The sequence below is a fragment of the Micropterus dolomieu genome, linkage group LG13, assembly GCF_021292245.1.
Source record: "Micropterus dolomieu isolate WLL.071019.BEF.003 ecotype Adirondacks linkage group LG13, ASM2129224v1, whole genome shotgun sequence".
Lineage (NCBI taxonomy): Eukaryota > Metazoa > Chordata > Actinopteri > Centrarchiformes > Centrarchidae > Micropterus > Micropterus dolomieu.
Genome location: NC_060162.1, coordinates 2,933,367 through 2,948,242, shown reverse-complemented (window position 1 = coordinate 2,948,242; position 14,876 = coordinate 2,933,367). Strand labels below are relative to the sequence as shown.

The window sequence follows — 14,876 nt, the reverse complement described above, 5'->3', positions numbered from 1 at the left end:
AGAGAACGCAGGTTTAAGGCACTTCAGCTTCACTTTGCAGACCTGGAGGTTGCCCCTTAGGAAGAACGAACTTTCTCAAAACTGGCTTTGTTTAAGAAGTCCTAAAAACTAAGAATCTTGTGTTTCCCTGCAACAGGGCTGTGTGGAGGATGTGTCCATGTCTTACTGTTTGGTCTGGAGCGACGCCACTGAACTCCTGCGAGCTCCTGCGGCTCGTCACCGACAGCTTGGTCGTGTCTGCCACCTCTCCGTTGGGCAAGATGCCATCAGCAAACCACACGCGCTTCTGCTCACGAGGACAACCTGATAACACACAGAAAAAAGAAAGACGTCTTTTCAAGGGTACGGTCCATGAAAACAAACTAAGAGTTAAGCAGACAAGGCACAGTACTAAAGAGTAGTCATACTGTCGTTGTTTGGCTGTTTGAGAACGGACACGGGCACCATGACGGTCGGTGGAGGAGAGTTAAGAGTGCCGGCGGCTCGAGCCTGCTGCAGAGGGGGGATGGTGCTGCAGTACTCAGATGGGACGTTGGGGTTTGGACTGGGACCCGCAGGACTCATCATCCGCTCCAGGGCCTGAGCTACAAGGAGAAATATGTCCCAGGGTGTGTTAATTTAAGCGCAAATTTCAAGTTAATTGATTAAATCATTTTAATCTAAGTCCTAATGCAAGTTAACTTCACTTTATAAAATTTTGTTTTTTGCCTCACAGGCAGTGTGGCTTTACGGCAATATTATTTTTGACTGAAATATCTCAATGGATGGATTGTTATAAATCCAGAGGACGTGTCCTGTTGAGTTCAGTGATCCTCTCACTTTTCCTCTAGAGCCACCATAAAGTTGATATTTTGTTTATTTCCATGAAATGTGTTACATTCACGTTCCTGTCAGGATGAAGTGTGATAACTTCAGTGATCCCTTCATTTTTCCTCTAGCACCGTCATCAGATCAAAACTGTTATTTGTCCAACACTTACCTGAAAAACAAATAAAATGCAGCTATCTGCTCATAAGCAAATGGTAGCATGTCGATATCCTAAACTAAGAGTGTAAAGTTGATCTGCTTGTTAAGCTCACATCTAGTTCAAATCACCGCTGTGCCTGTAGCAGTGTTTGAGCTAAATGCTGCAGAGTCTTGTTTTATTGTTTGCTAAAATTTAGTAGCTGATTTCAAGGCTTGTGAGGTCCATTTTCTACTCTCTAGTTAGTCTTAAAGCAGAGTAGCAGTAGTTTTTTGAAACAGTAATGTTTTTGGGTGTCTGATACACACCTCGGTCCTTTAGAGGTCATTTTATTCAGTCCTTTCTCTTCATCGCACAATTTGCTGGTGTCAAAGAAACAAAACTGCTGAATATCACTGTTAGACTCACCCGAGTTCGGGCTGTGCGATATGACGATATCTATCGTTTGACAATAGAAAAACATCTATCGTTTATTTTTCGTTGTAATGCAAATTAGTGTAGTTTAAAGTTGGATATTCGACAGACATCTGTTGAATATAAAACAAACTTAAAACTAATTTCACCGTGGTCCGTTCTTCCACACGTTCCCGGTGTTACAGGGAAGAAATTTTCATTCAGAATAAACAAGAGAGAGAACTTTACTTAGACCTGGTTATACTGAACAAGAGGACTCGCAAGCAGAAACGAGGAGCTCGTACCAAAGAGAGAAGTCTGTTGTATGGACGACCCCATTCATCGCTATTATTTGTATCTCAGGTAACGGACATTCAGCTTACTGTCTAGTTCACCGAGACATGCTGTTGTTGTGATGTTAGCTGTAGCAGCAGGAGAGTTGCATCACTGCCTGGAGGCGCTGTCTGCTCTGGGAACGTCCCGTCCTCTGGTGTTAGCTTTGCAGCAGCAAGTAGCGACAGACATATCGCACAGCCCTAACCCGAGGTATCCAAGTGTGTCTGTCCTATTAGTTTTATAGTTTTATGGTTTTATGGTATAAATGTAGCAGGGAACAGCTGCTAATGTTAGGTTTTCCTGTTTGGACTCAATTTTGTCACTGAATAACTATAAATCAAAGCAATCAAAGTGATCAGATCTCACTTCGGATGAGAGGCAGACTCGGAGGATGCATATGACTGCTAGCTCAGAGGCTTGACAGAGAACAGTTGACAGCTGCACACAGTGTAGCAGTCATGTTTACAATGACCACAAGGCAGTGACTACTGTGGGATTACTGTGATGACTAATTTGTGCTTAGGAAGTGAAACACAGAACAATAATGCAGAACATTCCTGTAGCTATATTTTACCGTTTTCAATAGGACTTGAGAAAACTTGTTTTGTGTGGTTCAGTTAACATTTAAACGATATCTCGACTTCCGCTACAGGATATTTCTAAGCTGCAGATGAATTAAGGTTACTGCAAACACTACAGACAAGAGTTGTTCCTTCCGGGAAAAGCTGGTGATGTCTGAGAGGCTTTCTCAATGCCTTCTCATTGCACTCCTAGGAAATGCTGACGCACACGTCCACATTATATTGATTTGGCATCATAGATCTTAATCGATCTGTTGTGTACTGACAACAACCACAGTGTGGCTTGCAAAAGCACAGGAACACGGCCACATCAGGAGGAAGCACACTTCACAATAATTCAGACCCTTGTTAATTGACAAAAAAAGTGCCTTGTAGTCAAACAGCGTCACTATAAGGGGAGTTGTTACACCTTGTTCTGCAAGGAAAGGATGATAAGGCACAAAAAAAAGACACCAAGGTCTTCAAGAGCAAGTAAAAAAATCCATTGATGACGTCATTTTAAGTTCAGCACTAATATTCCTCTTTAAAATCTAGTCCAAATGCTCTGCACAGATTATAAACACTACAATCAACCAACAAAAAACAACAACAACACTATATTAAGAAGTCAGAAGCATCTTACCTCATCATCACTTCTTCTAAATCTTAACCAGTCCACATCTTTGCGAGTCTACTCCTTAGTCTGACTTTAGACACTGCCATCGCAGCTTTCCTGAAGCTGCTCCTCGCTTATTTGCATGAGTGTCTGTCTTGTTGTTAGCCGTTAATAGCCTGTTAGCTTTAGGCTGGGGTTTGTGCGGCAAGCCTCACATCCAGCTTGCCACACTGATATGAGAGATGGAGAGCAGAGGAGGAGGAGGGAGGGAAGGAAACCGAGAGGTGACGGAGAGGAGAGAAGGATCGCGTCACGGCGCTCGAGCATCCACCAGCCACAAAAGTGGATCGCCTCTTTCCTCTTAATTTAGACATGGTGCGTGAGCGTCACATGTTCGCTGCGTTAGGTCCTGTAGCGCACACACACACACACACACACACACACACACACACACGATCAAGGACAAATGCCAGTGTCCTGCTGTAACACTCCTCCCTCTCTCCTGCCCTCTCCATCCATCTTCCTCTCTCCATGTCCACGCTGCAGTCTAAAACTATAAAAAGGCACTTCCCTGAAACACGTTTTTTATCATCAAAGCAGAAAAGTAAACAACCTTAACAGAAGACATCTGATTTTAAATATATATTTTTTGGACAATTGAGGGACTCTTACATGCTGTTAATGTTCCATAAAAGACACGATTCGTTATGTGAATGTTTGAATTTTTAATAGATGCAGACATGAAAGAAAGCCCCTGAGCTCGTTTGTATTTTTGTTTTTGTATCGTGCTTTAAATATTCATCAACTCCATAATGAAAATGCTGCTGTGATGTGAATTCTGTCTAAAGATGACTCGTCTGTTCCCGTGAGGGGAGGAAACTCATCTCAAAATACAGTTACCCCCATTCAGAGGCACTAAATTCGAGCTACATTAGCTCATGTTTTCAGTCATGTGTGGGCAGCAAAGCAAGCTGTAAACATTAGACTGACATATTATCACCTGATAAAGTTGTTATGGCAAACAGTTACGTATTTACACATTGAGGAAACACAGAGCAACGTCATCATCCATCTTGGGCCCTGGGTTTCTGACCAATATTCACTCTCCTTTTAACAGTTCTGTTCTGGGAGTAAAAACCAAAACAATGTGGTTATAGACACTAAAACTTAGAGATGTACTGATACTTATATCAGACAGATACTGACTCAAATAGCTGGATTGGGTATCTGTGACAAGGGGGGGGGGTCTGATCAATCACCGGTAGACCTGAGCATCTTGCCAAGAGAGCTAGTCGAATCAATTTATTTACATAGCACATTTAAAAACAACAGGAGTTGACTCAAAGTACTTTCCGAGTACACAACACACACAAATACAAGTATGCAGGAACAAAAGAACAAAGAGTATACACCATTGTGTATCCAAATACACAAAACAACACTAGTACACCAGTACACATAAAAAAGAAATATAGAGTACTGAATCAAATTCAAAGAAACTACAAGAATATAAATAACAACAGCGTCAGATTGAAATGCTTTGAGAGAACGATTAAAATAATTCAAAGTGGGCCCGACAAAAACTACCTTGTCAGAATCCGGTAAAAGCAGTTAGCGGGGCAGGACTTAAAGGATGGGAGACTAACACAGCATTTTGTTTTACACAGCTCATTCATTTCACACTGGAATCAGATCAGTACTCTGCATCGAGCGATTCTGAAAGCCCAGGTATCGGGACTGACAGTCACTTCGGTACGTCCTTACTAAAAGGATCCATAACGCTGAGGGGGGTCACAGAGTTCTCTGTGACACCTTTAACATTGCACAAAGTCATGATCCATTGTTACTATAAAAAAGTATTAATTAGTGCAGCTTTAGCCATTCAGTACATGTTGGAAATCAATTAGGGGCTCCCACAAAAAAAGCTTTCAGTCTAGCTACTCTATTATTACTGTTCAGCTTTTTCTACCATTTCCCACTTCAAAACCTGATTGACCCACTCAGTCAATCCTCTATCAGCAAGCAAAGGCACTTCAGAAAAGGAGGGACGTGCTCTCGTTTTAAAATGCACTATGCAAATTACGTGCCTGCTTTCTGTGCAGCCAATCACCTGTGCAATATGTGTAATATCACTTAAATCATTATATTTAAAGAGCCCTTAAAAAAAGTTTTCTAACGCTAGATGTCCCGCCAGGAGATGCACACAGGTGAATAATAATCTCTACTGTTTCTTGAAATGATTCTCAGCCAGCAAACAACTTCTGAAGGAGTAAACATTTCTGTTAACAAATACTTCGCTTTCAGAATACTGAATACTATTTTTGGACACCGACAGATCAGCTTGGAGCTCGTCTTTGCTCGCACGTCTGCAGAAACACATTGAAATCAATTGTCAGCGGCTGAGCCAGATCTGGGATCAGTCCAAACAAGGGTCTTACCTCTGTGTATGGTGTCAAAGCAGATGACACACACACGAGCCTCTTTCTCCAGGTACTTCAGCTTACACTTCCTGTTGCAGCACACGCCACAGTAAACCTGCCACAGAGGAGAGAAGACAGCTGTAACGAGAAGCACGTGCTACAAGGCAACAACACATTCACACGTAAAATACGACAATTTACAGTTTCTCTAAACGTGTCGGTCTCTCTAGTCCCTTCAGCAGCAGTCATGTTGTGATCAGGACCTAAACAGTCCTCTCTAATGCTGTTTTAATCAGCGTTCAGTTTAAAGGACTAAGCTCCATCTTTAGGTCACACGGCTCAATTGGGATCTATAGAAGAGCTGAAAAAAGAAGTGCTGACTCATGCTCTCTGCGCTATATCTGGCCCTGGGGCGTAATCTTTTTTTATCTGACTTCATCTGAAACACGCACCCTTCATGAGGACTTTCACTTTCATTTCACGTTACATTTGATACTTTCCCATTCCAATAACACAATTTGTAGAAACAACGTTTATGTAAAAAAACAGCTGTTTTGTTTTGAGATAACCAGCCTGCACTCACAAGGCACCTCACGTTATGATAGATTTCAGTGCTTTACTCCCTTTTTTCTCTGTTGGGGGAACGAAAAGGACTTTTTTTCACAAGTTAAAAGATAGAAGAACATGCTCCTTCATCACCATGAACACACGCACTGTATTTATTTATTTATTTATTTATCAAAACTCAATTCCACATACACCGTCCCCAAATACTCACTAGAGCACCAAATGTGGATTAGTCCACCGCTGAAAGTAGTCCCTTAAAAAAGCATTATTTTCTGCTGTTGGAGTAACGTTTGAAAAACAAAACTACAGTGACCAGCTGTTTGAAAACAATTTATCGATTTACCGGGCTGATATCTGGCATTTTCAGTTAATGAGCATCAGCTGACACCTGCACTTTCAACACTGACAAACAGAAAGTGTCTGCAGCAGCCTCGTCACTGAGGTACTGGGGAACGATGTTAGCGCTCCCCTTGTGAGTTTCGAGAAGGTGGTGAAAAAGTCCTAAATGTCCTCAGTCACCATCTTCTTTAACACGATTTTCATAAATGACAGCAAATCTAATCTAACAGATTTGGTGTAACCTGAGGAAACACCTGGACAAGCAAAAAAGCTTACCATGTAGTACATCATATTAATTAGACAATAAGTCAACTGACAGAACAGGCAGAACAACATTTAAGTAAAATGTGCAGTACAATAAACAGGTGCATCTCAGAAAATTAGAATATTGTGAAAAAGTTAATTTCTTTCTGGAATTTAATTCAATGTATTCTAGATTCATTAAATATAAAGTGAAATATTTCAGGCTTTTGTTTGTTTGTTTCAGGAATCCTGAAGTAAAATTCAATACTTTTTAAAACCTTTCCAACATATTTTAAGACTGACGCGCCACTTTCAGCTGTAACCGTCAGAAACACACCTTTAAAAGGGTTTTAAGTAAATTTTTATAACAATAACTTTAGTAAAACATATAACAACATTTAAAAAGAACAAGATGAACATGTTGCTCTCAGGAGGAGGCGGCTAGAAGCAGCACATATTAGCACAAAGGCATCCTGGCTTTAGGTAAATCTACATCTGTCTGCTGCAGAGGATCCATTTACATTTAACATTTTATTCATTTAGCTGACGCTTTTATCCAAAGTGACTTACAATAGCTATTTATGTCAGAGGTTGCTCGCCTCTGGAGCAACTAGGGGTTAAGTGTCTTGCTCAGGGACACAATGGTGGACATGTGGTGAGCAGAACCCGTGTCTCTCACACCAAAGGCATGCGTTGTATCCACTGCTCCATCACCACCCCATTATTATTATGAGGATCCATCCACAACTTGGAGGAGAAGCTAGTATAACATCATATTAAAAGTATATTGTTAATATAATAGTAAACTGTTAGTTTGATATTAATATATTCTTTATATGATTATACTATATTCATTATAATAGTACTGTATATAGCTTCCCACTATTATAATAGTTTAATTTTGGGGTTGTTTTTTATTCATTAACTTTGTGCAAGAAAAACGCTCTACATGGTGGTAGTTAGTCTCTAACTTTAATTTTAAGTAGCTTACTAATGCGTCAATAATCATAACTATTTATGCAGAACGCTGACAATTTTTTTTAATGTCCCGCTCCGTTCAGGCTGTGATTGATCTGTTCACGAAAAGCGACACTGACGAGCTCATCGGCTTTATGAACAGTTCAACGCGTTTCAATACAAGGCACAGATGGAGCTAAATAAACAGCCTTCGTTGGCCAAACCCAAACGCTGCTTATATTTTCCCTGTTGGCTTCTGTCTTACCGCGTCACCTGCTGACAGCGCATCTTCCTGTTGAGTAACGGGGCTGTTTAAGCGGCCACAGAGCTCAGTCCGACTATGTTTTGAACGATTAGCATTGGGGGTCCAGCGTGGTGGAAGGTTACGGTCGGTTGTGCACGTAAATCAGTTTTCCAGTTCGCACGGATCTACTTTTAGGGGCGTATGAGAGTGAAAGGCTCGCAGGGTAGATTCCTGCGCCTAAACGTTACACAGAAGAACCGCACAAAGTTACGTCCTGCCTATCAAGTGTTTTTGGCTATGCAATATAAATAAATACGTTCACCAACACTTTTAGCAGACAAACTCTTTGGGCAAAAAGGATTTTCACATTGACAAAAGTATCTACAAAATTTGTTAAATGGCGATTAATACTTTTTAATGGCCTTCATTTTCGCCAAATTGATATTACCTTTTAAGACTTTTTAAGACCCCGCGGAGACCCTGTTCTTGATGATTACAGCATATATGGAAATCAAAATCTATATCTCAAAATATTACAATAAAAAGTTATAATTCCCATCAGTTTACGAGGAAAAAAATGAACTTTATCCCGATATTCTAATTTTCTGACATGCCCCTGTAACACACTCAGTGAAGTGTCAAAGTGTAAGCTGACTAACACACCTTCCCGCAGGCTCGACAGTGATGCCGCCTCTTGGTGAAGGTGAACCTCTGGTAGCAGTTCATACAGTTGGGAGCTTCTGAGTCTGGAACCCAAGCAGGCTGTCTGCTGCCCAGCTCCTCCACCCCCTCTCTCTTCCAATTCACCGCCCTGGCACCATCTGTGGGCGGCTCGCCAGGGTAAGGTGGGGGCTCTGAGAGTTCATCATACCCCACACTGTAATCCGGATGGTCCTGAGTGGCGTACATAGGGCTCAAATCCCTAATGTTGGAATGCTCCTCTGTAAGACTGGGGCTTGCGGGGGAACTCGGTTCATCCTCTGCTGTACTTGGCCCTTGTGTAGAAGGTGTCTGAGCCTGCTCTTCTCCTTCTTCCCCCGCTGGTGGAGATCTAGCTGTGTGGCAGTGTAGCTGTTTAGGTCTTGCACCTCCATAGGAGGGCTGCTGATCAGGGCTACTGCTGTGCTGGGACTGGAAAGTGTTGCTGGTCAAGGAATGGCTTTCCCCAGAGGAGGGTTCTGGCTCTTCATGGCTTAAGTCCTGCAAAATCGAAGGAGCACCGGTGTTAAACCTTCCATTTACAGACACACCCATTGTTCTGTCACTTTCTGGAGAAGCCAGGCCTTCTAGATCCTCCCGACCACAGCTCCTCAGCTCCTCTTCCACGAGCCTGCCCTCCAGGTCTCCGTTTGCTTCAGAGAAACTCTCGGGTCGAGTAAAATCTCCAGAAGTGCTGCAATAAGAGACGCCTCCGCTCTGCTCTGCTTCGGCGTGCGCCTGCAGGAACGCATCCAACTCCTCGTCTGTAACCAGCAGCTCAGCCTGATCGCTCTCGGGCAGATATTCAAAGCCAAACTCGGGAGGATCGTCTGGGCTGGGCTCTGAGCGATCACAGGAGGCGAGGTCTACAGAGGGAACAGCAGCAGCAGGTTCAAGAGAGACACGCTGCCCCTCTGGAGAAACCCTGCCCTCTGCGATCTGCTGAGACACAGGCGAGTCGACGGGTTCCTCTACACAAGACGGGATGTCCTCACTGGCTTCCACGGCTGACAAGGAGTCTGCCTCTGTGCTCTCAGAGACGTCTGCTTCAGCACACTGCTCTGCAGCTGCCCCCGACTCATCTTCTGTGGTCCTCTGGTTCACCAGAGCTGCACACATGGACACAGCTATGGGCAGACATGATAAACCCAACTGTTTGCTGCCTGAGGCCCCTGAGTTTAGACATCCGGGAGACTCCGCCTCACCTTTATCTGAGGCTTCTTCTGACTCATCCTCTTTACTCACTGAGGTTGTTGTTGTTGTTGTTTCTTTAATGCTATCAACAGGCAGAGTTGCCTCCAATTCACAGTGGTCCAAGGGCTTATCCGCCACCTCCTTGCAGTCTCTCTCCTCTCTGTCAGCTGACTCAGTGGTCATCGGTGACAGTGAATCATTTGTGGACTCACAGCCTCTCTCCACTGCGGCAGGCAGAATGACGTCCAGCAGACTGAGCGAGGCAGAGTATTCGCCGCTCTGCTCGTGGGAATCTAAACCCAGCAGCTCGGCCCTCGCTGCACAGTCTCTCTCTTCCTCTGTGTCTCTACAGCTGGCACTTTGGCTTGGCCGTCCATGCTCAGTGATCACAGGGCTGTCAAAGTCCACAAGCAGCGCCTCCTCCTCCTCCTCCTCCTCCTCCTCCTCCTCCTCCTCCTCCTCCTCCATTTGCTTTTCCACCATGTCCAGCTCACTGAAAGCGTTGTGGCTGTTGGCCCGGACAAGGATGGCTGAGCTCGTGTCATTCACAAGGTCACACACCGGCTTCAGCGCTCTATCCGGGCAGGGAGGGGCCAAGCTCTTAGCTGGCCTGCGATCCACAGAGGAGAGAAGGTCCACTGCGGTGAGAGGCTGACCTCTGACCTCTCTGTCATCAGTGCTGCAGGTTTGACTGCTGGAGCGGTCAGGACAGCCGGTGGCAGAACCATAATGAAGAGAGTTGAGGTCAGGGAGGTTTGGTGGCACGGTGGACGCCTCTGAGGGTAAACACTGAGAGCCCAGTGAGGAGAACGGGTACACAGACGGCTTCAGGAAAACAGACTTGCATTCATGTTCCTCTGTAATGAAAAAAGGAGGACAAAAAGTTAAATTCAGATATTCTTTAAAAGACCATATATTTATTACTGATTTATAAGTAGTACAATTATAAGACAAACTCCAAAATGTCTTTCTTTTTACAATATGCATACAAAATTAAGGCAAATATGTCCACTATTTTCAGCTTTGCTAAAGTGAGGATTTGATGCTTTTCTCTGTTCTATAATTTTGTATAAAGAATAGCATGAATTTTTAGTTTTTGGTTGGACAAAACAAAATATTAAAGAAAAGGACTTGTTTCGCTTTTTATGACATCTAACAGTCATCTAACAATAGGCAGATTAATTGAAAAACAAAAAGGAAGGATAAACCAAACAAACGTATATCTTACCAGTATTGAGCTCAAAGTCATCAAGCAGTTTGTCCAGATCACATACAGCTGCCTTGAAGAAGCTGTCCATGCTGGGCTAAAACAAAGGGCCCTTAACCCTCTCCAATTCCTAAAAAGATAAAAAAAAATACTTGTTGTAATTCCACATGTAACAAACTACACTGAATATGTTTATAGTAACGGATTAATGCAAACAATAACACAAATGCAAAAATGACAAACTGTAGTCATACAAAAGGAAAATGTTTAAAAAGCTGCAAATATACGCAAGTGAAAAACTAGAGATGCATTGATTGCAATTTTCTTTCTTCCTAAGAACTAGATAAATCGACAGCATACAGAAACATTTTCTTTATTGGTAAATTCTTTTTCTTTCTTTCTTTAGCACCAGCAGCATAAGCATCAGCTATTCTTCCATTCAACTGTATGTTCATAGTAAAACACTGGCTATTACATAACTTTTATATTTTCTTCAAAACTGCAGCTGGTTACTAAAATCTGCTCTCATCAAACAGTGCTTCAGGTTTTTGTACAAATAAAATCTAACTGAAAATAAACTGCAGGGCCCTTTTTCACATATGTTGGTTTTGAACAAGTTTTCAATCTGTGCAGTAGATGCTTCAGCAGGCAGCTGAACCGGTTGCAGTGGCAACCTTCGGGGCGATAGCGCCCGTCAAAATGCCGTCCACAAAAAGTTCTTCTTTTTTCCACCAACTGGCTCAGACTGTTACACCAGGTGTCTCACAACATCACGGAAATGATCTCTACGAGGGACAGCCTTTGTTTTTTTTGCGTAGTTACCACATCTATTTTGTAATTTTAAATTAGCCGTGACTTTTGGAAGTCAACAGATGACAAAAGTGCAGGAACTGAAAACATCTCTGGCTTTAAGTTCGGTCTACTACCTTTTTCCTCACACAGACCAGTTTCACAGCAACCATGTAATGTTGCATCATGTGATTTCTCAGCTTTAGACGGGCTGCAGCTCCTCGGCTGAGCAAAATGCAGCAAGTGCAGCACGACTGAGAATGAAGTTTTGCCAGAGGGAAATATTAATGTTTTTTTTTGTCAGCCAATAAAAGGAAAACAATATGACACAGTAGTCTCAAATGTCCTAATCTCATCTTCTGCGCATCAAAACAAGCAATATTAAGGGAAGATACCTGCACGAAAGACTCACAGTAATAAAAAATAATGATAATGAGTTTTGTGTCACAGTGGGCCATCTCCCTGATCCCCTGTCCGACAGCTGACTGCTAACACAACAACACCCACGGGGCTTCTAGCCTCTGGAAATGCAGATCGATTATACTGTCACTCCCACAAAGATCAGCTTCAAATCGCACAACCAACGTTATATTCAGCAGTCCCCGAGCCGAATCCTTCTTCTGCATGATAAGACAAAGAGGTCAACAGGAAAAGCCAAATTCTCCTCCGGTTAAATTTTAGGAAAGCATATCTCTAGAGTGGTTGAAAATAACTCTGTTTAAACTGATAGAAAACATCAAACATGTTCTAAAATCAGCTGCTTGATTAAAACAAGTCTGAATGCTTATTACCAAACACCTTCTTGTACAAAAATGGCGAGTAGTCACCTTTAAAAGAACGTTTAAATCCATAATTTACATAGTCTATGTGCCAAAGACAATATTTGGCAATTTACTTATGTTCCAGATATTCCTAGCAATCAAGATCAAGCCAAAAATTTATTTTCCTCCAATTACTGTAATTGATACAACTCCTACAACTGCTTGTGACAACATTCTCCAGACAACCCTGTGTTCCTCTGTCCCTGTGTGTCTGAGTAGAAAAGTACTGTGGACTTTAACACAGAAAATAACTGATGTAGTCTCTAGATAACTAGAGAGATAGATAGTTAACTTTATTAATCCCAGGGGGAAATAAAATTATCATAGCAGCCAGATATGTAAAAGTACAACAAAAAAACCCCCACATAAATAAGTGCATAAATACAAGTCCCAGTTTAATAGATATGATATGATATGAATAGCCCAGATATGATCAAGAGCAGGGTGTTAAAATAAATAATAAAATAAATAATAATAATAACTGTCTAAATCAAGAGGCAGCAGGTTGCAGTGGCTCCACAACACAAAGGACAATAAAGACTGCTAAAAATATAGAGACGTCTCCTTTTTCCAGTAACTCTTTGTACTGCTGTGTCACACGGTTTACTACGTAGGATAAATGTGGACGGGAATGAGGAAGTGAGTCTTTCTAAATAAGCAACTTACGTTTAATCACCAGACTAAAATATGCACTTCCTTTGGAGTTACATATTGTTATTAACATCTGATATTTCTCCGACAATTAAAAATAATAAACAGGCTGAAAGGACTTCTCCAACTTTCATAAAAATGTTACACACCACTGTCACCTGGGGTCAGGTGACAGTGTCTCTCTAGGGAGGGGAAGCTCTGAGGTTAAACAATGAGAAACTATTGAGGAGGTGAAACAAGTATCGTATCTCATATATGTTTTACTTCAGTAACAGCAGCAATAACATTCTGCAAATTACTCTGTTACAAGTCCCACATTTAATATTTCACTTAAGGTACAAGTACTATCAGCAAAATATACTTAAAGTATGAAACGGCAGAGTAGCCCCTTTAATTTCTGGTCACAGCTATTGCTGGAGCTAATTTCAACTTCTTTATACACTGTAGGTTAGGTTAACCTCCAACGATGCATTGTATTTTATAAATTGATCACATGTATTTAAAATTATTATCAGATTTATTGCCAATTTGTTTTTACACATGAAATGAATTTGTTGTAGTGACTAGATGTGCAACAACAATCAACATAAACTTATATAAATATAAAGATATCTAGAAAATATGAGATTTATAGGATATATAAAATTATTTACATGTGCAATAAAAGAATCGGAGTCAGATCTGATATGTTGTGCAAACATTAACAAAAGTCAGAATCAGTGGGGTTCCTGGGCCTTGCTGAATAATAATAATAATAATAATAATAATAATAATAATTAAATAAGCGTAGTTTTAAGCTAAAAGTAGTGCAGTAACAGGTAAAACACTTCCCTGAAATGTAGTGAAGGAGAAGTACAAAGCAGTAAAAATACTTACTTACATACTTGCGTAGAAGTACCTCAAAACAGTACTTAACGATAGTACTTCAGTAAATCACTACTGGTTTTGACTGTATATTACTGGCCACGAGTTATGCTGTGATACAACTATCAAAATGTGTGACTCTCGCCAAATATTATGAGGTCACAATGTTAAATAGTAACTATCAAACACCTGAGTGTAACTTTAACCTGGTATAATAGATGTTTACTGTTGCAATACAGCAAAACAAAAAGGTCACATAATGTGACGGGCCACACATACCGCCGTAACACCGATGTAACACCGTAGCAAGCTACAATTTAAAGTAAATTTAACGAGTTTATCCTCTTTCCTGCCCTTTTAAAGAGCGTTTGGCTTGGTGTCAACTTTCCAAGTAGCTTATCACACCAGAATCCACAAGAAAAAAAGGCAGCTTGGGTGACATGTTTCAATGTCAACAAGAAGGCAAACGGTTTATTTAGTGACCGTTTAAAATCTTTACAAAGTTAGCAAACAGGCTAACTAGCCCTAACCGCATTTCCCCACAACAAAACACACTTCAACACTTAGCTTTGGTGTTAATTATATAGCTGCCTTTATCCGACTGTTTAACACTCTTAAACCTTCAACCATCAATAAACAGCACGTTTGTTTGTCACCTAAAATTAACGTGATTAAAGCAGGTGCTAGCTGAAGTTAGCCTGTCAGTTTCTTACTGAAAGCGTTAGCCGGCTAATGTAGCTACCTGGGGTTTGTTTCTGAATTCCTTACCAGCACTGTTTTTATTCCATAACCCCGACGTTGTCCTCAACAAGTACGCTCATATTCCGGTTTTAAAACGGGAACAGACGTCGCTCGTATCGATGTGTCATCTCTCTGAGGATCAGGCAGGTAAAGTTGCTCGGGGGAAAGCTAGCTGTTGGGCTTAGTTTTTTTTTTGGAGATGTGTAAATTCTCCACTCAGGCGGCCATCTTGAACAGGGAGGTCACAGGATCTGCTCGTTGGGAAGCCAGT

At 41.6% G+C, this 14,876-nt stretch overlaps 1 protein-coding gene across 1 annotated transcript in view; it reads right to left on the bottom strand.

Annotated features, from left to right (window-relative positions):
* zfyve16 (zinc finger, FYVE domain containing 16) overlaps window positions 1-14,876 on the bottom strand; it is a 35,116-nt gene extending 20,240 nt beyond the window's left edge. The window contains exons 1-6 of the mRNA XM_046067879.1: window positions 14,633-14,876; window positions 10,761-10,869; window positions 8,303-10,389; window positions 5,308-5,404; window positions 408-584; window positions 167-303 (exon numbers count right to left, since the gene is read on the bottom strand). Of these exons, the coding sequence (XP_045923835.1) occupies window positions 167-303; window positions 408-584; window positions 5,308-5,404; window positions 8,303-10,389; window positions 10,761-10,830 (2,568 nt within the window). The 5' untranslated portion in view covers window positions 10,831-10,869; window positions 14,633-14,876. The remainder of the gene's footprint in view (window positions 1-166; window positions 304-407; window positions 585-5,307; window positions 5,405-8,302; window positions 10,390-10,760; window positions 10,870-14,632) is intronic.